This window comes from Pteropus alecto, unplaced genomic scaffold (genome assembly GCF_000325575.1).
Source record: "Pteropus alecto unplaced genomic scaffold, ASM32557v1 scaffold35, whole genome shotgun sequence".
In the NCBI taxonomy this organism is placed as follows: Eukaryota; Metazoa; Chordata; class Mammalia; order Chiroptera; family Pteropodidae; genus Pteropus; species Pteropus alecto.
This window is the reverse complement of record NW_006437828.1, coordinates 12,325,986-12,353,818: the sequence shown is the minus strand read 5'-3', so window position 1 is coordinate 12,353,818 and position 27,833 is coordinate 12,325,986. Positions and strand designations below refer to the sequence as shown.

The window sequence follows — 27,833 nt, the reverse complement described above, 5'->3', positions numbered from 1 at the left end:
ATCTCATCTGCATTAAAAATAAATTCTTCACGGAAAAGGAGTGCTGTTAAGTAGGATTCGCGATTCTCAAAACTTCTCCGACACATCAAAAGAAAAACCACTTTTCCAATCAAAGAGAATTCTATCAACAAAGGAAAACTGTAAACACACGTTTTGTGCTAAAAAGTGTGGTAATGATAGCCAACCACATTCTCCAGCCATTAACGCGGCACGCAAATGTCAAACGTTTGAGCCATTAAGTCGCCTGTGAAATAGTGGCTCGCGTTTACACCGAAATCCGCCATCCAGAGTGGCAAGGGCAAGGCCGCCCGGCCGTGAGTGTGTGCAGAGCGCGGCGAGCGTCCTACCTTCGTACAGGGCTTTAAATCCTTGGGCGCTGACGGCGAAGTCGGTTGTGAACCACAGCGTGAGGACGGATCCCGTGCTGACGACGGAGGAAGGCAGCTGAAACCCCGACAACCTAAGTTCCAGAAAACAGGAGAAGGAGGTTAAAGAGCGTGCGGTTGTCACTGAAGCTAACGGATGCGTATGTTCGATGCTTCTTTTCACTGGAGTGTATTTATTGGAGGTATGTTATCAACCAACGACATGATGCGCACACAAGGCGTTGGTTGCTAGGTAATGAAGCAGGTGCGAACACAGGAGTTGGGTAATTAAAACCATTTTGGAAAAGATTCATTCTAGAAGGAATGTACCATACACCATTGTCTTAAGCAAAGCACAGAGAACTTAAAATTATGCAGAGTCATCCTCAGACAGGCTGCAGAAAATAAGATGATATTGCATCTGCCTTTGAGTTTATTATTTCCCTCTTGAATTATTACATGATGAGTTGTCGATCTCAGAGTTAATGTGCTTCTTCTTCATATCTCCCCCCAATAAATCACAGTTTATATTGAAAACGTATGCTAGTCACAGCATAACTGAAAATCAACTGTGACCTTGAACAGAGGTCAAATTTTATTTAGATTTCAAGACAAGTCTTTTGAATTCTAAGATATATCTTTCACCTACCGCTGGTTTTAGATATATTTAGAAATCTCAACGATAGGAAAGTTGGAACTCTGAATGAGTGAACTCGTATAATAACATGCATAATGCTTTACAAACTAACGGCTTTTCAAAAGGTCGAAGAGATGCTTCATCAATTCATAGTTCACCCGAAGTTGGCTAATTAGGTAGTTTGTCTCTAAATATGTGGTTTCATATAGTCTGAACACAAACTTCTGATGCCGGGAGAAATCAACCTGCACATTCATTCCCCATGGGAGACATTCTGGCTTGCCAGTGATTCTATGGCACTGAACCTAATTACGGTCTCTGTAGGTTGCAGAATCAAAATAGAAACGAATAAGAGAAAATTGAAAGGGCAATTGTCAATCACTAAACAGCACACTTCTAAATAATCCATGAATCAGAAAGTCTAAAGAGAAATTAAAAAAAAAAATACATCCCACTAAGTCAAATTTAATATGCAAGATATCAAAACTTGGAGGACTCAGAGAAGCATCGCTGGGAAGGAGATCGATAGCTCAGAAAACATACGTTAGCAAAGAGGAAAATTCTCGCATTAATAATCAAAGCTCCTATTTCAAGAACTTACAGAAGAAAGAGTAAAATCAACCCGAAGCAAACAGAAGGCAAGAGATAAGAGAGAAATACAGAAATCAGTAAAGTCGAAAACAGAGAATCCGTAGGGGAAAAAAGCAATGAATGAAAAGAGATAATTCTTTGAAAAGATTGACGGAATTAACAAACTTGTAGCAAGATGGAAAAAACAAAGAGAGGGTGGCAGGATAACTAATATCAGGAGTCAAATAGCGAGTCGTTATTATAGACCCCCAGACATATAAATAATAAGAAACTACTACAAAAACTACACACATAAATTCGTCGGCTTAAATAAACACTTTCTTAAAAACATAAACTCTACCATAGCTCATCCAATGTGAGACAGGAAACTTGAACGACCCTGTCACTATTAAACTACCCGCAGGAGCTCTCCAGTCCCAAGTAATTTCACAGGAGAATATTACTGCCACAGCCTGAAGATTTGTCTTACCCCCAAATTTGTGTGTTGAAATCTAATCCCCAATGAGATGGAAGTAGGAGGCGGCCTTCTGGGAGATGATTAGGTCACGAGGGTGGAGCCCCTAGGAGTGGGGGACACCCTTATAAAAGAGGCTTCGGAGAGCTACCTCGCCCCTTCTGCCACACGAGGACACGGCCAGAGAGATGCCATCTGTGAAGCAGGACGTGACCCTCGCCAGACACTGAAGCAGCTGGCACCATGATCTGGAACTCCCTGGTCTCAAGAATCGTGAGAAATAAGTTTCTGTTGTTGACACGCCATCCGGTCGACGGTGTTCTGCCATATACACCATGGCATCCGCCTCACGTGTGAAGCCTTAACACCAGTTTTACACAATCTGCGGGAAAAGGGAGTGGATAGAACACTTCCTTCTGCCCTTCTCTTACGGGCTGTGGACTGAATTGTTGTCCCCAGAGTCACCTGCTGAAGCTTTAACTCCCAATGAAACTGCAACGTGAACACAGGCGTTTCAGAGAGCGATGAGGGTGAAATAAGGTCATGCACTCGGGGCACTAACCTGATAAGCTCGGTGACCTTGTAAGAAGAGGAAGAGAAAGAGAAATACATCTCTCTCCCTATTGCATCCCCCACACATGAGCGCTGAAGCAGTTACTGTGAGCGCACACTCAGGATGCAGGGTCTGCAAGCCGGGAGGAGGCTCCTCCCCAGAGCTGACACGAGGCACCCCGACGTTCGCTTCCAGCCTCCAGAGCTGTGAGAAAATAAATGTCTGTTGTTGAGCCTCCAGTCATGGTAATTTGGGGGGCAAATCAAGCTGATTAAGACGCCCTGATACTAAAACCAGACCAAAAAACTGTGAAACACCTCCCAAGAAATCAATACCCTCAATAAGTATAGATGCAAAAATCCTTAACAGCATTAGGAAAAAAGAGAAATAAGAAATATGAAAGAGCTCTTCAAAATAACCAAACGGCATTGATTCCAGGGACGTAAAGATGGTTCGGTCTTTGAAAATCAATCCGTGTAAGCTGCCGTAATCACAGAATAAAGAATGCGAGCATAAGATCTCAATAACGTGTGTACGAAAAAGCGTTTGAAAAGCGTGAACATCCGATCACGAGAGAACCTCTCAGCGAATCACGAATGGAGGAAAACATCCCCAACTCGACGGTGAGTGTGCACAACAAACCCCACAGCTAACGACATCTCATCTCGTGGTGACAGACTAATGCTCCCCCCGAGGGCTGAGAGCAAGGCAAGCTGTCGGGTCTCACCACTGTCATTCAGCCTTGTGCTGGGACATGGAGCCAGGGCAGCAAGGTAAGAAACGGAAGGGCGGCGAAGGTCGAAGGGATTAAGAAGTACACGTTTCCAGATGTTAAAATGGTCGCAGGGACACACCGTACGGCACGGGGGATCCAGTCGGCAGCGTCGTAACGACCATGTGTGGAGCCGATGGGGACTCGGCTTCACTGGGCGGTCGCCTCGTAAGGCACGCGGATGTCTCGTCACTACACCGTACACCTGACATGAACATGATGCTGTATGCCAACCGTAAGGGAACAATAAAATGGAAGAACAAACCGAAAAACGGAAACGAGGGCATACAGACCAGAGAGGAGGAAATAGGACCGTCCCTGCCGGCAGGCGACACCATGCTACACAGAGGTTACGCCGAGGAACGCGCAACAAACTCCCGGGGCTCATGCCGGAAACAAGCGCGTGTGCAGGACACACGCCAACGCGCACAATTCAGCTGCGTTGCCACGTCCCGGCGTCGGACACACAGGCACCGAAACTAAAGACACGATGTTCGCCACCACTCAACACAAGAAAATGTTTGCATGTGCAAAACTATATCCCAAACACTGAACAATGCCCACGACAGAAATCAGCAAACTGCCAAGTAGACAAAGATACCATGCTGACAGACTGGGAGACTCGACATGGTAAAGATGTCAACTTTCCCCAAATTTATAGAAAGTTTTAACACGATTTCTATCAAAATACCAACAAAAAATTTTTGTTATTTTTAAAATTTTTATTATTATTATTATCTATGCCTACAGCACCTGGTCTTCCTAGGTGGTCTCCCATCCAAATACTAACCAGGCACGACCCTGCTCAGCTTCTGAGCTCAGACATGGGGCTCGTTCAGGGTGGCGTGGCCGTAGACCATGGACCGTGGTGCCGCCGGGGCGCGAACCCAGGACCTTCTGCGTGTAAAGCAGACGTGCTCACCGCTACACTATGGAACCACGTCCAAAAATTTTTGTAGATATAGACAAGATTCTTCTAGAATGTATTTGGAAAGCCAAAGAAACAGAATAGCTTACACTGTCTTAGGAAATAATGAAGCAGGAGGAATGAGTCTACTATTTTCAAGACTCCTTTTGCAGCTACAGTGTGAAGAGCATGCGGTGTTGGCAGAGGGTAGACCAGACATTGGTAGACAAGAACAGAGAACCCAGAAACAGACCCACAGAAATATGCCCAGCCGATGTTGACGAGGTGCAAAGCCAACTCTGTGGAGCAACGTGGCCTCTAACAATGCTTCAGGCAAGAGCAACGAAAGTCTAGCCCTAAGCCTTGCACCTGTGTAGTAACTCACTCAATACAGATCACAGACGTAAACATAGAATGCCAAATAAAACTTTTAGAGGGAAAAACAAAAAACAAAAAAACATAGGTTCTAGGGCAAACAGTTTCTGGGCTAAACAGCAAAAGCACAGTCAGATAAAGGAAAAATTGACATGTCGGATTTAATGACATTTAAAAAAAAAAATCTCCATGAAAGATCCTGTGAAGAGGATGAAAAGACATGCTACACACTTGGTAGAAAATATTTGCAAACCACGTATCTGACAAAGGACAAGTGTTTAGAATATATACAAAGAACTTTAAAGACTCAGCAGTAAAACAACAAATGTTGTTTTAGAAAACAGTCAAAAGACACAAAGAGTCATTTCATCTCAAAGGATATACAGATGGCAAAGAAGCACACAAAAAGATGCTCAACATCATTAGTCATTAGGGAAATGCAAATTAAAACCACAAAGAAAAATCACTATGCACCTCTTCAGAATGGCTAAAATAAAATTAAAAAAAAAAAAAAAAAGTAGTGACGATACCAAATGCTGGCCAGAATGCAGAGAAAATGCATTGCTCATGTAATTGCTAGTGGAGACAGTCACTCTGGAAAACATTTTGATGGTACCTTGAAGAATCAAACATGCAACTACTATATGACCAAGCATTTGCTCTCCTGGACATTTACCCTGAAGAAATGGAGATTTATCTTCATGCCAAGCCTGCGCGTTGAGTGTCTGGAGCAGCTTCATCCTTAATAACCCAAAATGGGAAGGAACCCAAATGTCCTTTAAGAGGTGAATGGCTCATACGTTGTGACACACGTACACCACGTACTCTGCTCAGCGATGAGGAGAAGTGGCCGTAATGTGCCACGCCTGGAAGGACCTCCAGAAAGGAATGCAGCATGAACAAAAGCCAGTCCTGAGAGGTCGCATGCTGTGTGATCTGGTTTTCCGTACCGTATTTGAAGTGGTGCCATTATTGTAAAGGGGAACCGATTTTTCGAGGCCAGGAGTTAAGGAGGGGGCGGGGGCCGAAGGGGCGCGGGTGTGGCTACGAAAGGACTGTGCGAGGGGTCGTCATGGCGATGGAATGGTCTGTGCCTCCACCGCCCCAATGTCAGGGTCTGGATAGGGGCTTAGTGCTGCAGTTTTGCAAGATGTTACCTCTGGGGGAGCTGGGCTGGGAACCCAGAGTCTCTCTGTGCTATTTCTTACAGCTGGGTGTCAGTCTACAATGATCAGATTAAAATGTTTAATAAAACAACAGATCTATAAGGGTTCAGACCAAGTCAAGATGATGTTAACAGAGATTGAAATAATACTAGAAAAACTAAAAACAGCATTTAAGAAGAAATCGTTCTCTCGGGCTCCAAAAGTAAATTGAACAAAAATGGTTGAGCTTTATTTCACTTAGTAATAGACTATTTTGAAGATTTAAATATTTTGGAACAGAATTTAAATAATGCGATAGCATTCTAAATACAAAATTGTGTTTACTTTAATGTTTTATAAAGAACTGTGATTATGAGGACACACACAATATTAGCTCAGGAAAAAGTAAAACAGTGCTAAGAAGTCTAAAAAAATGGAATATAGCTATTGGTTAGAAGTTAGGGGGAGTTTATTTTAACACGCACGATTGTCGGCGAAATATGTCAGTGTGATCCGCTTCAAAGAGCTAAAATGAAATGGATGCGTTTGTGTTTGGGTAAAACAGGATGCAGTTCGATGCAAGTCGAGGTCGGTGGGAGAGGATGGCTTGATCTAGTAGATCCGAAAAAACATTTGTTCGACCGTCTACAGTCACCTCTCCATCACGCCAGCCGAGTGAGGAGCCGTGTGACAAGGCCCGGCGACACTCACTCTGGTCTCTGCGAACTCTGCTGAAGGCCCCGTTTCTTACGTCACTTACGTCTCTTCCTGGAACACCCTTGGGATACATCTTATTGTCATCCACCTTTCTTTGAGTGAGGACAATCTATTCTCATTACTTTTAATGCCTGATAAATCCTGCAGCTGTTCGAGTTTTTCTCTCAGTTTGACCAAAAGAAAATGGAGAGCCTAAATTCTAGCTTTCCCCAAGCAATGGGTCAACTTGCAGCCAGCGCCCGCCCACGTCCCACCCGCCCGGACCCGCTCTGCCCCTCGGCCTCCTGCCACCCACCTGTCTTCATGCCTTTGTCAACCACTCTCTCTCCGGTTACAGCTAATGGGGACAGTAACGACGTAGCAAGCTAGCGGGACGGAGCGAGAAGCCAGTCAGCGTCCTCTCCGTTTCTGTCAAGGCCAGTGTCGCCCACACCTCACGAACATGTGACTTCACCACACCCTGTGACTCAGGAAATTAGTATTTCAGAAGATTAGGGTGATAATATAGTTAAACCACTCTGAAGACTGGAATAAAAATCAAGCCACCAATACGTGTCTATCTGTTTACCGTTATATTTTCTGCCATACTTTTGCTGAAACGGGCTAAGCAGGTGTGACCACGTGGTTGGGCCACGTTGGCCAGCAGCTGGCCCCGGGGCTGAGATGTGAGAGGGGTGCATTTTACCCAGAAGCTGAGGCTTGGCACCCCGACATCCCTCCCATGGTCGCCACTGCAGAAAACGACGCTATTTCCTCCTAGTCAAAGCACTAGGCTTCATGTGACACCCGAGCTGACCCACTTGGATGAGGAAGAAGTGATGGTTAGGAACGGGGATGGGTTTTGAAAACAGCGACAAGAAATCCATGTCGTCCTCAGTAATTGAAAAACAAAAAACCTACAGTTACTTTCAGTCCAACAGCCTCTCTCTCTTTTTCTAGTTTCATCCCTGTCATCCTATATAATCTCATTTTCCATACTTTCTCCTGGGAGAAAGCACTCCCCTCCCACACCCAGGGACCTCGGCGCATGGCACGGCCTGCCACGTTCATCCAGCAGAAGCACAGGTTCGGAGGTGAACAAGTTGACTGCCTCTCCATCCCTCAAGAAATTACGAGGATGACTTGCACTTTGAAACAGAGCCAAGATATTTCGCCCTGCACGATCACTCAAGGTATTCGACTCACTGATACCAATGCAGTAATCCTGAATATCGGAAGTGGTAATGCGGGAAAAAAAAAAAAAAAAATTCAGTGAAGAGCTAAACTGAAGACTGATGTGAGTGCACTTTTCGTAAATTAATGAGGAAGATGTAATTCCATGAAACAGAGCACTCCTGAATTACTCACTGTCCCCACTGCGTCATCCACAGTGTTTGTGATTTTAAAATGTCATCTATCCCCCAAACTACAGTTGAGTTAAAATGTCAAGTGTATATTTTAAGTAAATTAGGAAAAAAAATCACTAAATTAAATCTTATTCCAGTGACTGTAATTGCCTTAAAGAAAATCTCTGTAAAGCCAAATGTTTGCAAGCTCCCTGTAATACTTACATTTATAACATCACATTTCATACCATATGCCAGTGTCAGTATTCTTACAATAAATCTTGTAAAAAGGTTTGGCCGGCAGTGGGAATGAGATTAGAATCATACCCTCGGAGTTAGATTTTAGAGATTAAATTACCCAGTGTTTTACTGATTAAATAAATCTCCTCAAAAAGAGTGTCAGGAAGTCATTGCCCAAGGCTGTGTGAATGCATCGGACACTGAGAAATGAAGATCCGCCAGGCCATTTACTGCACTGTTAACTAATAACAGATTTTTAGGAATCCATCTCTCTATATATTCAAGTGTTATTAGTCCCATTATTACTTGTAATAGTTTCCATGCCATGAAATAAAATATGAGGCTTACTATTAAAAAAAAAAAAAAGCCTACCTATTTTGTAGATATTATTACTATTTTATTTTTCATATTTTTTTATTTTTTTGCTATTATTGCTATTTTAAAATTCACTGTCTCTCTAGTTGCTTTATTGGAGCCCGGGTTTTACCATGTTTAATTCAAAGGACAATATTGGGTAATCGGAATTGAATTTTAATTCATTCAAAATATTTACTGGACAGCTATTAAAAGACATATTAATGATGAACACATTTTATGCATTTAAGAAATTTAGAGTCTAAAGTGAAAGGTAGGAAAATAGACAGGAAGATTCTGGAAGTAAGTAAATCAGGATAATTCACGTAGAAGTCTTGTGGCAGCTACTCCCTTCCACCCACCCGGCTTTGATGGTGGGGATGGTGGGGGCCTATGGTGATGCATATAAAGTCCTTGATAACCTTTGAATATTTCGACAAAATACGGATTTCTCAATACCCTACATTATCTCCTAACTTCTTGTTAGTGTTTTAGAAAAAAATAATTCAGGAGTAATAACTGGGGATAAAATCTCTTCCACTCAGAGTGGTAGAAAAATTCCCCGAGTTCAAAAGGCACACATTAAAATATCAAAAAAGAAATGCGTCTTCCAAATCGTCAAAAGATTATATAATTACAAGAGAAAAAAACTGCTTATAAACCCAAGAAACTATTTTGCGATAGAAACAACAATCTATGGTCACTTATAGATGTGGCAGAAAGATTTAAATTAATATTTGGGTGGCATATCCATATATTGGATAATCAAGAAATAGAATGCATTGTCTGTGAATTCTGAAATTTTAAATTGCTGGTTACTAGATATACACGTTCTCTGTAAATTAACTATTTAGTTATTTGCCGAAAGTTATTCAACACCGTATATTACAGTGTTTCCAAGATTGGCTGTAGGTACAGGTACAGGAAAGTGTTCTTTAGTAGAAGAGAATTTTAAAGTAAGGAGGGGTATTCGATAATATTAGATATAAGGTGTTTCAGCTTTTTATTTTATAGAGAAGACACATTCTAATTAGAATGTCAGCGATTTGGTCAAAGTTGCACACCCAGTGTCAGAGTCCATCCTAAAACACAGCTCGTCTCCCTTCCAAGCCAGTGATTTAGCCATTTAGCTGTTTCAAGGTGACCTATCCGGTGGGATAAAAGATTGAAACAATTTAATCTCTCTTTCCCCACGTGTCCTTTTCCCCCCTATGGACGCCCCGCTTTTCGGAAAGTGTTAACCGTGGAAGTCAAGGAGCAAAGAATCGAGTCCGCGGCTTTCGAGGTCCACAACAGACTCGTGAGACTCAGAACACCGACGGCCGTGGTTATCACATTGGACTTAGATGCCATCTAGAGAAGTTGATACAAGTAGGCGAAATCCTAAAAGACCGAAATGCACACTCGGAGACTCAGGTGCACACGCACACTCTTCGAAGTGACCGATGACCGTAGACTTTACCAGACAGAAATTTCTGCCATCATCTGGGAGGAGACTCAATGTAGAAAGTGCTAGAAATTCCATGTTTTTACAAGCGTTATATTTTCTTCATATCTTAACTCTCGTCCTTCGAAAACAGTACCTACGTCATTTATTTTTCTGTCCTATTCAACATAACACTTATTTCTAACACATATGAAACACACGAATCTACTCAAAAAATTACAGATTTGCGTCATCACACAGCTGAGGGTTAGTATGTTTCATACTCACAGAACATACGGCGTGAGGGGGACCCTACGCGATCCCCTGGCTACCAAGGGAGGGGTCAAGCGGTGACCGCGGGGCTCCGTTCCGGTCTCAGTCACACTGAGGACATCGTTCAAAGACCCAAAATAATGCCATGCGAAAGCGCTTCCCTGTGGAGTACGACGAGGCACTTTTTCAAATCGAGCCTTCCTTCCTCCCTGTAAACCTAACTTCTTCTATGAAGTTGAAACCTGAACCCAGTAATTGGGGGGCGTCTGTGGAAGCAGGACCTGGATGAAAGACAGATGAAGTCGGAGAGGAAGGGGAGGGGGTGGGGGCAGGGAGAGCTCCATTGTGAAGGATCGTTTCTCAGTCGCTCTCCCTAAGTCCCTGCTCACAGCACAGCCAGCCACATCCCGACGCCTGTCCCCACCCCGGAGCTCATGCAGCGACTTCCAGCAAAAACCAGAGGCTGACTGGGAAAGAGGCAAACTGAAGACCCTGTGGCTCCGACATCGAAGTAAAGAGTCTCCTCCTCTAACGATTGGGAGCCGAGCTTTCGGGCCGCCTGTGGCACCGGCGAGGTGGCCGCCACGCCTTCGGGGCTCGCGGAGCGCAGCGCGGGAGACGGCGCTGGGCAACCAGATGCCTTCGTGGTGGGATTAATACGATTCCCGTGCACTGCTGATGCGTTTGGTTCCTACCGTGACAATTGGGTGGCGGGGGATTCTTTCAAATGAACACTGTGTTTGTTTCAAAGGCCCTCAGCGTCAGCCACAGGTTCTCGGCGTGTGGCCAGTGTGTTCCCCAGAGACCTGTCACCATGCCTACAGCACTCTGGGAAGTCACAAGCAGGACAGACGCGATATGGCCGGAATCTGCGAATAGCTGCTACCAGGACAAGAAATGTGGTTTTTTATTGTTGTAAGTAATAAATAATATTATCAGCTTATTATGAAAGACAGTGTTGTTGAAGCTTACGTGGGTTTTGTACGCGTGGCCAGGGACGATGTGGGAGAAGGCTGGGATTTCGAAATGTCACGGAATGGCTGACTGCAGAACGAGAGACGGGCACAGGGACCAAAGCCGTTCCGACCTGCACCTGAGTCTCGGGCCGGAGCCCAGAGCGCGGACCTGGGACGCTGCATTCAAGGGCGGGTGACGGAGCCCCGCCCGCTGGAAGGAGGGGTCACCATCCCTGGGGACATTGCTCAGAAAGGTCTTCTAGGACCTGCTCCGCGTGCTCACAGGCTAGGACAGCCCCCAGCTGCGGTTTCCGACGCCTGTCACCATCTGAGTTCATCCAGGACACGTTCTCGTGAAATCCTCACTGTAGCGCCATTCTGCAGGTAAAGGAACTGGGCCTCAGAGGCCACCGACCACCCACCCACAACCACCCGGTGGGTGAGCACCACCGCCAAGATTCAAACCCTGGTCTCCCTCCAGGCCCCGCGTTTCTACCTGCTGGTAACGCGTGAGGGGTTTCAAATGGGGGCCGAAAGGACATAAATATCCCCTGGGCCGAGCAGGAACTTCAGTCCCTGACTGGGGGACAAGGGATCATTCGAGCTGCGTTAGCACCGCACTGTAGATACACAACTAATCCGACTGCCGACATGAAATTATTATGTACGTTTACGATAAATTATCGAGCTTTGAACCTGGAACGGGGTGATATTTATGGCAAATCCCTGCGTAGCTTACACGCCGGCCGGCCAGCACGTGGGACCAAGAGGACTGTCCCCTACTTGGAAGCACACCCCCCAAGCCCCTGCCGTACCGAGCTCCCGCCAAGTGCCACCACAGACGGACGTGCGGACGGGCACGTGCTTCAAATCCAAAGAAGCCCCCTCTCTGCTCTTGGGTTTATCTTGTCAGAAGGAAGGAGACGGGCCCGGTCACATTGTCTTTATGCCCAAATCTGCGCAACTTTTTTTTTCTCTCCTCTCTAGTCATCCACCTGGCATGCGACTAGGGCCAATTCTCATGTTTTGGTGGAAAAGGACTATTCCCTGTCCCCTTATAAACTTATAGGTGGAGATTAGAATCTGCATGGTTCCTCTCCCTCTTTCACGTCTAAAGGCAGAAATTTACCCAGCAAACGAGAGGAGAGACCGAAAGCACCCGAGCCGAGCGGCGATGTTTCAGCAGCGCGGTGACGCTGGGGGCAGGTGGCTTGGTGCAAAGCGTCCGGCCTGTGGAACCTTCGTTCTCCCACTGAGGGCTCAAGCGAGCGACCTCACTTTCCCTCCACACGGCAGAACGAGCGGCTTCGGCTCTCACACACGCAAGGACGCGGGGTTTTAACCCCTGGGACCAGGGCGCCGGCCTCCGTGTCCCAGGGCTGGCTATGTGGCAGCACAGGCACTGTCTCGGCTCAGCCATCTGCCGCACGAGCCCGCCCTCGGGACGTCCCCACGCCTCCCGCCAACAAAGCAAAGGTGACGCACTACGGGAAGGACCCCGCCGAGCCCTGTGACGATGCGTTTGACAAGAGCCCTAAGCGGACCGGGTCAGAGAGAGGCAGGAGCTTCCCCGCCACACACAGGGACACTCGTCACGCCTGCTCCCGGGACGCGGGACAGCGCGGCAGGGTCTGGCTCACGGGTGTTCTTCCGTGGGACGAAGAGTTGCCAGGTCTCAGCACGAGCGCGCCCCAGCCCCTGGCGACACTCGGCCGGCTGTCTGGGGACGTCATTCTCGGACTGGCTCAACCACGCACAGTGTCCCCACAGCTGCTTGTCCGCCCCACCCCGACTCCTTCAGAACTATCCCCAGAATGATGGCCCGACAGAAACAGGTCTATTTCCTCAAGAAAACGCGTTTCATTTTTTTTTTGGTCATCATTCTGCACGCCAAAAAATGGCAACAGACGCTAAAGCCGTCGGTTTCCCAGTGAAAACCGCATGTCTTCTAAGCGGTCACATTTTTTTGCTATTTCATCTAGTCCTGGAGAAATTTAAGAGCCCCGCACTGTTGAGTGGCTGCGTAATTTAGACAGCCTTCTGCGTGACACTTTGTTGGTGTGCGGAGGTCACTGATCCCCAGGAGATGCTAGAATACGGATCGATGAGGTTTTATACATATAATATATAAATGGCATATTACTGTCCAAAAAGAGATAATAGGACTCAAATGCAGACTGTAAAGTGAGATGCAACTGCATCAGCCACTCCGAATTAGGAAACACATACCTTGAGAAAAACTCTACCCTATATGGGTAATTTCCTTAACTTATCTACGTGCCCACAAACGATCGACTCGGACCTAATTCGGCACCGGCACCGTGACACAGATCGATGCCAGATTTTGAGGTATTGAGACTTTATTTCAATTACGAGACACACAGCCTTAGCAGGGGGACGGTCCCACCTGGTCTGGGGTTTGTCTATACTGTGAACCTGATCACAAGCTTTTACAGAAAACCTCCGAAACTCCGCTTCTGGGGTGTGCGTCCTCAGTGCCCGCGTGCTCATCTTCCAGAGACTTCTCCCATTGCTGACACATTCTCCCGCCACTTGTAACAAGGGACTTTCGCCTCACACAGCAGGAGCAGAGCACAGGTGGCCTGAAGCCTGGTGTGCTGCTACCTGGGGTGGGGGATGTCTTAGGAGGGGACAGCGTGTGGAGCTGACGGCCTACGGCGGGACTCCGGACGTCACCGAGAGGCAGGTGGGGATGTGTCTGTGTGGGTGTGCGTCTGCCTGGCCGCGGGCTAAGGAGGTCCCACGCACTTGCACTACGAAATAGGCAGGGCGACACCACCCAGGCCGGGCCACCCCGGTGTGACTCTGTAGCTCATCTGCCAAGGGACGTAAATTGTGAGGCTGTGACATTGAAGCATGTGCCAGATGCAGGTTTGATGGGAAATGCTTGGAATTGTAACTAAAATCTATTTCCCAGCCCGAGTCCAACACCCCACCAGCTACGATACCATTTTTTTCTACCACGAAGAACATATTAAAGTAGCATCGTATATAACAGCGTCCTAAAACATAAGATCGAATCGAGATCATCCACGGATAGCATGACACCAAGCATCGTCCCACTGAGGAAAACAGATTCTTCACTTCGTTCGGCTCTGGAGGACCAGATGCTGCCGAGCTGGGGGGAATTAGGTTTCGATGTGTCGTTGTTTTACAGGAATTGGCTTTTGGCGATGTTTAAGGTTTCTCACGCATAGTCTCGTCTTCCTGTCTGAGGAGACTGGTTTCTGGGTGAGTAAGGACATGTGCGAAACCCACCTGCGTTAGAGTCGGTTTGTCGGTGTATAACGCTGGAGTCACCCTCTCCTGCGGGCCGAGGTTGACTGCCCGGTTTGTGAGGATGGCCGGGGGACCTGGGTCTAGGTGTGGACAGGACATGCGTTTCTCCACTTTCTCATTCAGCTCTCCGCGGCCGCCCTGGTCCCCCGTGGCCCTGAGTACGTGTCCTAGGCTTTTCTCAAGGTCATCTGACACAACTCTTTACGGGAGGGCCGATTATAGAAGAATTAATGCTAGGCTTTCTATCCAGAAGAATCCTTTTAGGAAATTCATTTCGGAAATCAAATATTTTATTTGGCAAAAACATTTGAACAAAAGAAAGCAAAACTCTGCTCTTGCGACAAAGCGAACCGATACAAACGTCTGACCGTGACCTCAAACCGCAGAGCTGCGTCTGCAGCTGGGAGGACAAGTTGGTCTTTCTTTCAAGGAACTGGCTTAGGAGGGTTTCATCTGAGAGACAAACGCAAGCCGATTTCAAGAAGGGCATAAATTGTCAGTGTGGAAACGGAGCCACATTCTCTATAATAATTAAATTACCCATAAAATTGGAAACGTGCTCATAATTTCCTCCCAGGACGTCCTGCCCTACGTGCGTATTTGTAATTTGTCGCCAGCAGCACAGGGTCTGAGATGCTCCGAGCCGGGTGCCAGCAGCTCGGTTTCCTGCCCTCCCGTGATCGCGTCCGCTCGCCAGCCTCTGCGGGACCTTGACTTCCAGGGGGTGGGGAGTGGGGGGCTGGCTCTTGTCGCCCAGCGTGTGAGAGAGCCTCGGCGTGCAGTCCCCGCCTCCCACTGTCCCTGCTGCTGCTCGGCTGCCTGAGCCCCGTGTCGGTGGCGTGGGCAGAGGGGGTCTGAATCTGGTGGCATCTCCGCCAGTGCCAAGCTGTGTGAGCGGTCGCACCGTGCTCAGGCCCACGCACCAACCTAGAAGGGGGTGCAGGTGCACCCCGTGGCCCACCCAGCGCCTGAGGAACACCCACGGCCTCACTGACAACCCAGCTGCTGGCCTGGGACGTCCACCTGCCTGAACGAATTCTCCACGTCTTGTCCATGTAATTTCTCACGTTCTCACAGAAAGCCCCCGGAATGACCCGATCCTCCCTTGAAAATGGGGATGGGGGTCCAGGGGCTCCCAGCCGCGGGAAGCACAGGCCACACTCACACCCAGCTCGCCTGGCTTTCCGCCACACGCGTATGCCACGGGGCCGCGATGAGCATGCGCTCGCTGGTTAACTTACAAAACGCGTACGTCACAGACATTCGGACGACTGGGGACTCAAGGGAGGCTGGAAACATTCCTGCCCAGCTGCCTTAGTATGGAGAGAGGATGCCCCAAGGTCACAGAGACCCAGTGCTCGCCTAGAGGCTCCTGGATTCAGCACCTGAGACAGCCCCTGGCTCTTCCCCGCTCTGCCCCTTTCCTGCGGGCGGGTGTCAGCATGTAAGTGCAGTAGAAGTCGGTGGGCACCCAAAGGCCACCCGCTGACAGCATGCTGAGCGTCCACTGCCCGAGGCAGCGCCCGCCCTGGCCGGGTGTGGCGTGCGAACCCCGCTGGCCCTCGCTTTTCACTTTCTGTCGCTAAGCAGAGGGCGTCCGGGAGCCCGCAGAGTGATGTGGGCCTTAATCACGCTCCTGTCATTTTATGCCCACGTCATTCCCTCCCGGAGCTAGTGCTTACCTGGGGCTCCTGGACACTGAGCCGCTCACGCCAACCCGAGTGCCCTCAATGCTCAACTGACGTTGCCTGCAATTACCCGCCAACGTGTGGCTGCCAACGAAGGCTCGCGTATGCTCTGCCCTCGTTCGCAAGGCATTTTAAGGATGCAAAAAGCTTGTTCATTATTCAAAAGCTAGTTCTTGAAATTAAAGGATGCATTATCCGAATCAATAGCGGGCTCTCTTAAAAGTACTAAAATAGCAAATACTTGTTCCAATAGCATTTAAGTATCTCTAAGTAATAATAGTATAGGCTTGAAAGTCCCCATAAATGAATTAATATGCAGTCCTGGACCCTCTGTCAGCCCTAGAAATTGTAGGCACCTGTTCATTTTAGTTCTCAATTCCATACACCATTTTCCTGATTGGTCTTGGCTACTTTGGGTCTCACCTGCGGCATTCTCATTTCATTCGTCCTGTGTGGGTCACACTAATCGATCGATCAATTCAGCATTTACATCCTCTTCTTTCTGTTTCGTTAAGACTTTCAAAAGTGCTTAATAAAGTCACATTTTTATACTAATTTGCATTATATTACTTTTCTCAAACAAATTAAAAATTGAAAATAACCATTTACTGAAGCCGCATTTAACATAGCAATCGACCCATTAAATAAATGTTTTTCTGAATTAGGAAAATTGTAACAATGATACTAGTATACGACTCCATGGATTACGAAACTATTTCACATGAACTCATTACTTAATAAAACATTTTAAATATCTGTGATTCTTTCCGTCTAATTTCTTTCTCACGCCCCTTAACATTTTTCTATTTTCTCGCGTCTGAATCAGGCAGACCTCATTCTATCACGCTGCTTCGCTTCATTGCGTGCCACATATGCTGTGGGGTTTTTACAAACTGACGCGAGACCCTCCACTGGCAAAAGGGTTATGGCTCCCTGCATGGCAATGCTCTCTTTTTGACGGTGGTCTGGAAGCAACGCCCCGGCTTCCCCAAAGTCCGCCTCTGCCAAGCTGAGGCAGTCACGCACGTAAACGGGTATTCACACATTCCGAAGTGGATACTCCATGTACTTTTACACGTAAAGATGTAAACACTTAAAAGAATTTATCTTCCTCCGAAGTGGATACTCCATGTACTTTTACACGTAAAGAATTTATCTTCCTTCTCTACATTTTTCATGGTAAAGAAATACTTATTTATCTATTTCCAGGTAAAGAAAAAGGTAGCCCGTGTAAGGCTAGAACGGAAGTTACGTAGAAATAAATGCCCATCGCAAAGGCGCCACCTACGAAGGGCAGGCTTCGCATTTAATTCCAAGTTCCTTACTGCAAAGCACAGCGGACCGCGAATCAGCTCGCGGTACTGAGGGAGAAGCCAAGTAATCATGGACTCGGACGAGAGAGGTAGATCGAAGCTGCGAAAATGAACGAGACTCTGAGAATATCACTTTTTAAAGATAACAGGACCGTATGAGATCACAGAAAAAAATCTGCAAAATGTTAGGAAAACATAATTGTGAGCGGCGACACGTGCTTGCGAGTGTCCACAGTGGCCTCGGCTCCTTCAGCAGCCCTAGACATTCCTGCACGTTTTCGCTTGCACGAGAGTTTAAAATCGTAATGTAAAAATAAAGTATTAAAATAGCCACCATCGACAGTTCAAAACACAGTTGGGATGAGGATATTGGAAAAGAAACAGTTATTCTCTCGGAAATGCAATTTATATATGCATATTGTGTGTGTGACACGTATACACATAAATACATGCATCTATATCAACGCTGACACTTGTATGTGCACATACAGAATTTTGGAAGGCGCAAAGGGAACTTAGCCATTTTCTCTGAAGAGAAGGTGGTGATAGCATAGCACAGTAGGAAAAATAATTTCATTATATTCATTTCTTTCTGCTTCTGAGACATTTTCTCATGTGAATGTATTATGTATAAAACTTAATATTTGGAAATATGAATTGAAATATATGTCAGATTTGCATGATAATACACACAGAATTTTAATTTGTTTCTGACCATGTGACTATTTATTCAGAACAAAAGCAATATTTAAGATTATTTTCTTAAAATGAAATCCATGGTAATGGATGTCTTGCCATTAATTGTACACAAGGTACTTTGTGAAAGGTGGAATGCAGTATGACATTATGAAAACTTCCTGTTTAACTATCTAAAACTTGATTGGAACATGAAAACTATTTCAAGCAACACGTAGTTTATGTAAGCAATGTATAGGTAATGTTCTTGATAATCTTAAAATTTTCATTACCTAGGTATTTGATTTTGTCTCTCAGACATGTCACCATTTTCCCTCAAATATACTATTTACACGTGTTATTAAAATACTAATTAAAACATTTGAAGTATGGGAAAGAAATATGACATTCTATTCAGGTATCGCACCGCGAACTGTTTTACTGACGGTGTCTGAGTTTGTCCCAGTTCTGGCCAGAAGCAGTGTCCAGTCAAACACTGGGGAGCGAAGGGTTAAGAAAAGAGCAAACAAACAAACAGACAGACTCAGAGTTATTGCCAAGTAGTTGTTGCAATTTAAGGAACTTCCTTTGCGAATCTCTCTCTCAGCCTTCTGCCATAATCGACCATTGTCCCGGCAAACTCAACAGCAAACTAATTCTTCAACGAAAGAATAGAAAGCAAAGTATTCCTGCTTCGAGTCATTTGTATGGACCTTCTTTTTTCTAAGACGCTCCGGAAAACCGCTTTGTTTATAAACCTACCAGAGTTTGAGCTATTGAGCCATTTGGCGAAATTCTTTATCTTCTCATCCACTTTTACATAGTTCACTGTTCGGCAAAAGCATCAGAATCACGGCTTTGAATAAACGCAAGAAGCCAGTCTCTCAACGCCCCTTCATGGCAGCACGCGATCTCACACTCAGCGTCAGGGCTAAATGCTCTTCCTTTAAAACGCTTTGTTGTTCCTTTTTTTTATTTTTATGACAGCACTACAAAATCTTCAAGAGTTAGAAAAGCAATGTGAATAGATTAAAAGGTGGAAGTTCTTCAAAATCTACCGCACTCACTCTGCCTATAGAATTATCTCGTTAATGTGTCGCAGATTTTCGCAGACTCTCCTGCACACATAGACAGATAACCCACCGTCATAAATATATGTGCCTGTGCACTTATGCGTACGCATAGTACATATATTACTTATATATAAGATATAATTCCTTACATGTTTACCTAGAAGACTAGCTCAAACCAAAAATAGAAATGAGCTCTCTGAATATCTATTGACCCTAGAGTGGTTTTATAACTTGGTTGGTTTTTCCTGTATTCGATGTCACTGAAAATCCAGTTCCCTAAAAATTGTATTTTTCGACACCAGAATAAGTGAATATGTTATGTTCCTATATAATTTGAAGACAGTAAATTGCTCGAATTTGATTTCTGAAACTGAGATGTGTAAGTTGCTTTTCAGGGATTGTCAGTATGTGATGACGGTGTAAATGTAAATGGCAGCTGTCCCTCAATGCCCTGTATCTGCAGCTACACGCAGATCTCGTTGTGAAAACCGTTTCTTCCTTAGAAAACCACAATGTTTTGTTTCAATTCTCATTTAGAGTATATGATTATTTTTTGGGAGCGGGGAAGTAGGTAGCATTTGCCTTTACTTATTGTATATATATAAAAAAAATGTAAAAAGGGATGGCCAATATAGCAGTGTCTTATTTCTCGATCTAAATTTCAGAATTCCTGTGGAGAAGAGCATTGTCAGACACATTGGCGGGTGTTCGCTGTGGTAACTGACCTGTGAGCTAAGACTGGATGTGTGCGGTCATCAGCACAGATCTTTTTTTTCTTTAAAGAAGTTTCACATGTACTAGAAAATAAAGTTAATTTAATTTAGCTAAAGTCTACTATCCACATGCATACGCACCAGCCTTCATCCAAATGATGAATTTTAATTTATAACGAAGGCAACAAAACGGTTTTGCAAAAAAATTACACAATAATTACTCATCATTCCACCACGTTGAACCGTACAATGTAATCAAGGTTTATCTTATCTCGTCTAGATGTTTCTTTATGTGCTACACATGCTAGCACAGAACTGTAGGATATCAAGGGTATCACAGCAGAAATCACAGTCACATGTGGCTAAACCAAGAATTTCATGTCCAAAGACACAGACACAGCGTACAGTTTAAATAGGAAGATTTAGGGGAGCCGCTATGCAATTTTCCTGCAGTTAAAGGAATAGCCATCGTCATTCGTTAATAAAATTCTAAGCGAGAGTCTCTTGGCAGTCAGCTAAAGATCACTCAAAATATGAAGTTTCATCAAACTGCGACCGAATCCTATCTCTGCCATATGTGACCTGTATGATGTCAGGAAGCAATGATGACATCATTACCTACAAACTGATGGATACCTGAGCTAACATATGAAAAAACACTCAACCTTTTTCTGTTCAGCATGTGGTACGTAACTTACGTGACTTCTCTACAAGACATGGTTGTGTGCGTGTATGTATATATATGTTTATGTACATACCAACATATATATTATATATTATATGAGATATATGTTAGGTATATCATATATGAAGTGTACATGACTTGAACAGCTCTAATACGAGCGGAATATTCTAAGTGGAATAAGCAAAGGTCAGCATGAAGGGAGACTGAGGAAGGAAAAATGCTCTGCCTTTCTGAATCGGGTCAAACTTCGTGGAATGGATGATGCTGGTGGTGGCTTTGAACTCTGTTTGATGTTCAGAAAAAAAATCATAAGAGGAAATTACCCGAGCAGAGCACATACTCAGCGAAGTGCTATCACGGCATAATTTTACAGATACGTTTCCTTGCAGTGAAAAAGAGAACAAGAATAGTGCCTTTCTCTTAGGTGTTTTGTAAAAATTAAATCAGATAGTGAACCCGAAACACTGAGCACGAGGCACAGTCAGTGAGTGCTACCTGTTAACTACGGTTATAATTAATAATAATAGTACTGTTATTGTTTTGACGATAACGAGGAGTCAGGCTGTCTACACACAGGTGCATGAAAGCAAATGATAAGGTGAGCCTGACGTGAACACGGTTATCTAATTTTCCCGGTATCGTGAAGAAAGTTTCCTTCCAGATCATCTCGGGTGCTCGTAACTACCCCCGTTCCTTCGGGCACACACATGAGACAAGCATCGAGGTCCCCAGGTCCTGCCGAGGTCATTTCTTGTTCAGAACTGTTGTCTGCTCTGAGCCAAGCTCACCTGCTCTCTCTGTCCATTCCTGAGCTCCCGCCGGGGGTACAGGTGCATGCAGGCGCAGTCCGTGCGTCCGAAGGGGCCGTGCGCCTGTCCGTGATGGTCCAGTCCTTTGGAAAAGACCGAACTCGACCCAGCTACACACACTCTGACCCTAAAATGCAGCAGCTGGAGTGATCAAACTAAGTAAAGCAGCGCTTGTTGAGGGTGAAGACCAGGCTCGAGGTCACGTACCAAGGGGTCCAAGCACAAGCTCTTTTGAAAGAGGACATCTTGGTGTCAGTGTCTGAACGCCGAATAAGCCAGAACTCCTGGCTCTGCTCTGAGGGCTAGAAAAGAGAAAGCCTTATTCCCTTTAAACAGCTCAAGGGGTTTTACTGTCTTACGATCAGTTTATTGATTAACATAAGATATTTGTCATAATTCGATGGCGGTGAAGAGATGTTATGCTCCTTCTCTGACATCTGATTCTCAGGTGTAAAAGCGAAACTCTGTGTCCACATCCGAGTCGCTCGACGAAATTGCCTGTTTGATCGGTTACTTTTGCGAGCTGGGACGAAGGAATGGAATGAGATCATTGGATAATAGGCATCTTCTTTTAAGGCTGGATGGTGGCATTCTGAGAAAAAGAATATGCCACCTTTTGTTTTTTTCAAATTCAGAATCCTGGTTAAGAGCGCTTTCCTCATCGTCTGAGTGTAAATTTTCACTGGCCAGCTTTCCAGCCCCATTTTCATCCGTCATTACCTGAGGCGTTCTTTCGGTCATATTTGCCTCATGAAATCAAGTGTTTCCCATACACTTTATAACCATATAAAGTCTCTGCTGGGAGACCGCGTTTTTGAAGAGCTGAACAATTCTATACTTCTGGATAATATTCCCGTAACCCTGTTTCTTACTGTATCAAATACTCTTTCAAAATTTATGCTCTCCAGTGAGTCGCTTAAGAAAGCCAAAGTCTCTGCTTTCGTAAAGTCAATTTTCTACTTGATCGGGTTTGTTCTCATCTGGGCAGCTCGTGTGACATAAGGAGATTTCGACGGATCGAAACGGCGTGCCGGTGACCGTCCGGCCGGGGGCCAGGGAGCCACTCCAGAGGATGGCATCGTCATTGCCCCTCGCGGGCAGGACTTGGGGACGTAACGCTGCATCTCGTACCCCATGGCGAAGTGTCCTGAGAACCCGCGGTAATCCATGCCACGCGTGTGCCCGGTGTAGCCTGTGGACACCGCAAACTCATTTCATCGCCTGCTCTCGGTGACTATCACCTGCGGCACAGGTGGGGTCTCCAGGTAGGGCAGGGATCGCAGAGGAGGGAGGGAGTGGGGACAAGGACCGCAGGAAGAGATGCGTTCGGGTGTCCAGGTGGATGAGACTGTGAGACCGTGTCACCTCCTCCCTGGCGATGCCCCAACGACACGCAAACCTCAGGAAGCCCACGCGGCCCAGCATAAGCAGAGGAGGTCCCGCCAGGCCTATGGGCTCGGGCTCACCGTAGAAAGCGAACTTGGGTTTCTTTAAAAGTTATATTTATGGCACATCTGACCTGTGGGCTGGGCCACGCGCTTCATACGACATAAAGGGAAACAAGAAATTGCATCTTTTCAATAAACGTCTCATAGGATACCTTCAGAATCACATATGGCAAAGAGCGACCCTAACAGATTCGCAGGAGAGAGAGAAGTCAGTGACAGGAAGGGGTCACAGGGCAGCAGAGGGGACACCTGGCCGCTTCTAGTCTGGGGACCCTCGACCACGGCTGTAACACGCCGTCTCTTCGAGGGAGATGCTCTTACTTTAAACACAATTAAATCGGGACTGTTTCAGATGAACAAAAATTTAACAAATTACCGGTTCCACATTAGTTTCCAGTTATCGTGGACGAGGACAAGCATAGGTACACGGGATAAGGAAGGTTCTGGGCCAGGCAGGGGAGTGGGCGAGACTGGGCTAATACAGAGAGAGGCGGAGGCAGTGTGTGATAAGGATTGTAATGACGGTGTATTCAAAGCGCCATAAACTTTAAGAGGAGAGAGAAAATCTTTCAGCTTCTTGAGTGATGGGGAAAGGGATCAAGAAATAAGTAGCATTTGATCTCGACCTCAAGGGATGAGTAGAATTATATTATTCAGAGACAGTAAAGCAAATCCTTAAATCTAAGATCTGCATATTCCTTCGAGAGGATTTAATCCCATCCTTCACTCTGCAGATAAGGAAACAGAATAACACTACAAATACCAGGGCTCTGTCAACAGAAAATGCTTCCGCACCCTACGTTACACTTTTCTAAGCTCCTCTGAAGGAGACGGACGTACCAGAGCCCTCCTGTGCCCTCTCGTTTGAGAGACTGCACCCACTGGTAAGGGACTCAAAATGAAATCTCCCAATCGCGATTCGGGAGTTTTTCTTGAACTTAGGCGTGAATTTTAGGAGTTGAGAAAAGAGACGAGGAGGACACAGCATTCCTAAGATTTGGGGAGATAAAGGTGAAAAATGAACACGTGGAGGGAGCTTGACTAATAAACCGTTTTCTCATTCACGCATTTGCTTATGGAAATGGAGACAATGATCAAACTCACACTCTTATCTTAAAGACCAATGAAACAGCAAAAAAAAAAAAAGCAAGCTGGGGATTGTTGGCAGGGGCACATGGTACGTTTTTCAAAGGCGAGGTAAGCGTTTCCGCAGGCGGTTTCCTGCCCCACGTCCTGAGGTCCAGAGGTCCTGGGGCCCTGAGGTCCTGAGGTCCTGAGGTCCTGAGGCCCTGAGGCCCTGAGGTCCTGGGGTCCTGGGGTCCTGAGGTCCTGGGGTCCTGAGGCCCTGAGGCCCTGAGGTCCTGGGGTCCTGAGGCCCTGAGGTCCTGAGGCCCTGAGGCGGGGCTGTCCAGGGGCCTCCCCTTCTCCCTGCTGTTTCGGCCACACCCCCTTCCCCGTCCTCCGTCAGGCTGTGCCACTCGCGTCACCTTAGGATGAGCACAAAACTGTCCTGTCAGTCTTCAAAACTCTGTTCCTCCTTGCTCCGGGGAAAGACCCAGAAATGCTCAGTGATTATAACATTTCCAAACATAGTTTTAAAAAGGACGGACACACTTTATTCGCCAACCTAGGGGATTTTTCAGTAAAAACACTCCCGAGCTAAAGCGCGTCAAACTCGAGCTTTCTCTTCAGTTACTCCACGTCTCCTAATGCGGGTCGTATCGTAGGAAGATTTCACTCAGGGCTCGTTCTCCATGACTTAATCATCAGGCAACAGTACATAGGGACCACACTCATCGAAGGGACAGACAAATTCAGATTTGCCTGTCATTCTACTAATAACATTCTAATCATGCACACGTTTCTTCGAGATCTCTGATACTTTCCCTCTCACGTATTTTGTAATTTCAAGTCCTGGTATCATTCGACGGATAAAAGTAGTGATTGGTAAGAGAATAATTTATCCCACATGCTTCGATAATCGGATCCTGCCTCCCACGTATATTGACTTCTCCCTTGTCCTCTAAATGTGAAATGTGATATATGTCATCGTTGACATTCGCAAAGTACATTCCGTCTTAATTTCACCTTCGAGTTTTTCTCGTCAACGACATATTGACAACCCTGTTTAAGAGCTTTAAAGGTTGTCATCTGCAAATGACAGAAGGATATATAAACCGAACATTAGAACGGCGTCCAGAATTTCTCATTCTTCTTGCTGATAGGTCTTCAATTTTCTTATTTATTCGGTAAACACACACAAGAATACATGTCCCATCTGTATAATTTAAAACTCACTGATAAATTACTGGTTTCCTTCTTTTCTCCACTGTATTCTAAACTATAAATTGATTTTAGTCAACGTTATTTATTATCTGTGTACATTTAGTCTAATATATGGTCTCGACTAAAAAGGGGAAGATATTGCAAGCCTATTTCTAAAGGGGTCCTCTCCTTTATAAGGGGTTTAAGAAAAAAAATAACTACAAAAGAAAAGAATGCCATGGCTGACGAAGTCTGTTCAGACTTTGCAAATAGTTTGCAGTATAGATCGCTCAGACAAAAGTCTGTTCTTTCACAGTATGGTCTTATTTCCATTTCCAAAGAATTATTAAAGTGTCAGAAAACACACTGTTTCAAGCTGGGGTTATCATTACTGAGAGAAAATGCAGAAATGTTTAACCACAAAGAGTTGGAGAGAGGCTCAAAGGAGCCCGAGTCTAATTGGCTTTAAGTCTGCTCCCTTCCCTCCCTTTTGTTTCCAGAAAGTTTCTAAAGTATTATATATTTTTTAAGAAGGGATGCTGAGAGTACATCTAAAATTAACGTACACAAGTTCACTTTTTTCTCTTTTTATTTATAAGTCAGCCATTAAACTGGCATGGCGAAGTGTAGCATGGACTGAGTTCCTTGCGATGTTTTTTCTTTAGCTCCGTCTGGAAGTCGCAGGGGGGTGGAGGGCAAACGCCTCCTCCGCCCTCCAATTACTTAGTCATTCTCATGCTCCAAGTGATCGATATTCATGGCTGTGGCCAGAATACATCTTGGAGCAATCTGCATAAATCATGGAGATGATCAGAATGAGAAGGATGGGGAACAGGATGAGGGCGGAGGGAGGGACGGAGGGAAGGGACGAAGGGACGGGGAGGGACAGAGAGAGACGGTGGGGGGGGAGCGAGGGGAGCGATGTGGCAGGAGGTTCGAAGCAGCTCTGTTTGTCATTTTTACATAACGTATCTTTCAAGTTTTTCCTCCTACCTTCCCTACCCCAGCAGATGACTTCATCGCTACCCAGTTTCTTTACTTAGAGATCTCAACCTCCATAACACACGCAAACCCCCGGGCGCCATGCACGCCCAGCAGACAGAGGGGGCTCAGCGCTCCAGCCCGACCTTCCCTCTGCGCCCACGGTCCCCCTGTGGCCACCCTCCTCCCTGTGTCTCCCCTGCGAAGCCTTAGTCTCAGCTCCCTGGACCAACCTGCTCCAACTGTCCCCAGTCCAGGCCTCCTTCTCTCTCCCCCCCAAGCCACGCCCTACACAGGGGCCCCGACCTGACCCCACCCCCCCAAACAGTCTGCATATGCAGAAGGGGTTGGAACTGGGCAGCAACCAAAACGGTTACCGAGCACCTGTACGCTAGTGCCAGGCGATGCGAAGACTGAAGGAAAATGCAGTGTCCGTCAGGAACAAGCCACCTGGAACCAGGCGGGGCTCCTGCTGACGCTGAAGCACTGGCTAGGTTTTCATTGGCTTTTCCTTTCAGAGAAATACAGTCTACCATAGGGAATACAGTCTACCTATAGGGAAGGCGGGAAGGTCACCAAGGTTCCCAAAGTCGGGGGTAACTAAGACCTCCATCAGGAAGTGGTGACGTTGTCACCGTCAGGTGTTGGAGATGGGGCAGGTCACCTGGAGGCAAACACCTCAGCCAGGTATGGGGGAATACAATCCTTTTTATTGTATAAGCCGGGAATAGAAACTGATTTATGAACATAGTATTGTGTGTGTGGGGGGGGGATTGACCCTTTTAAAAAGACCCTTTTAAACTTTTTGAAGAGCAGTTTAAGGTTCTCAGCAAAACCGAGAGGGAGGCACACACTTTCCCCAACTACTGCCTTCTGCCAATGCGAACACACCGCCGCCGCCAACACCCCACCAGACGGCGCCTGTTTGTGTGACAACAGGTGGACCCACTTTGACTCACTGGAACCACCCAGGGGCCGCGGTTTATGTCAGGGTCACGTTTGAGGTTGTGCACACTGGGGGTCTGCACAAATCTGTAATGACACAGGTCCCACTATGGGAATGCCAGGTGTCATCCCTCGTCCCCTGCCCCGCCCCCGCGGGCCCTGGTGCCACCGCACCCCTCACTGGCTCGGTGGCTTCTCCTCTTCCGGGTGACCATACACCTGCACTCCTACGGGAAGTGGCCTTTCGGGCCGGCCTCTTTCGCTTTGTCGCATGCACTTAAAGTTCCTCCATGCGTTTTCACGGCTTAATTTGTCCCTGTTTCTTTGTATCTGAGTGACATTCCACTGTTCCACGTGCCCAGCTTGTTTAGCCGCCACCTGCTGAAGGGCATCTTGGCTGCTTCCAGGTTTTGGCAATTTGAGTAAAGCAGCTGTAAACATCCACGGGGAGGTTTTGATGCAGATTTACGTTTTCAGCTCCTTTGGGTCAATTCCGAGGAGCGCGATGGCTGGATCTGTGGTGACAGTATTTTGGTTTTATAAGAAGTCACCAAACCATCCTCCAGAGCGGCCACACCATTTGCAACCCCACCAGCTCTGCGCGAGACTTGCTGCGGCTCCCCGTCCTCGCCAGCCCGTGGTGACACCAGCGCCCGGATGTCGGCCATTCTGATGGGTGTGTAGGAACTCAGCATTTGACTTACAATACCCATGTCCCAGGCATTCTGCCACTCAGCTCGTGCTAATGTAAAAATAAAATTGTAGACCCGTGGACCAGCGGAGTTGCACCAACAGAAATTCTCAAGTGATGTATTTCAGCCGGGCTCTCCATTTAGAGCTGAATGTTC

At 46.3% G+C, this 27,833-nt stretch overlaps 1 protein-coding gene across 1 annotated transcript in view; it reads right to left on the bottom strand.

Annotated features, from left to right (window-relative positions):
- Nucleotides 1-27,833, bottom strand: part of CSMD1 (CUB and Sushi multiple domains 1) — a 1,232,804-nt gene that overhangs the window by 913,934 nt on the left and 291,037 nt on the right. The window contains exon 6 of the mRNA XM_015591800.1: nt 348-460. Coding sequence (XP_015447286.1) covers nt 348-460 — 113 coding nt within the window. The remainder of the gene's footprint in view (nt 1-347; nt 461-27,833) is intronic.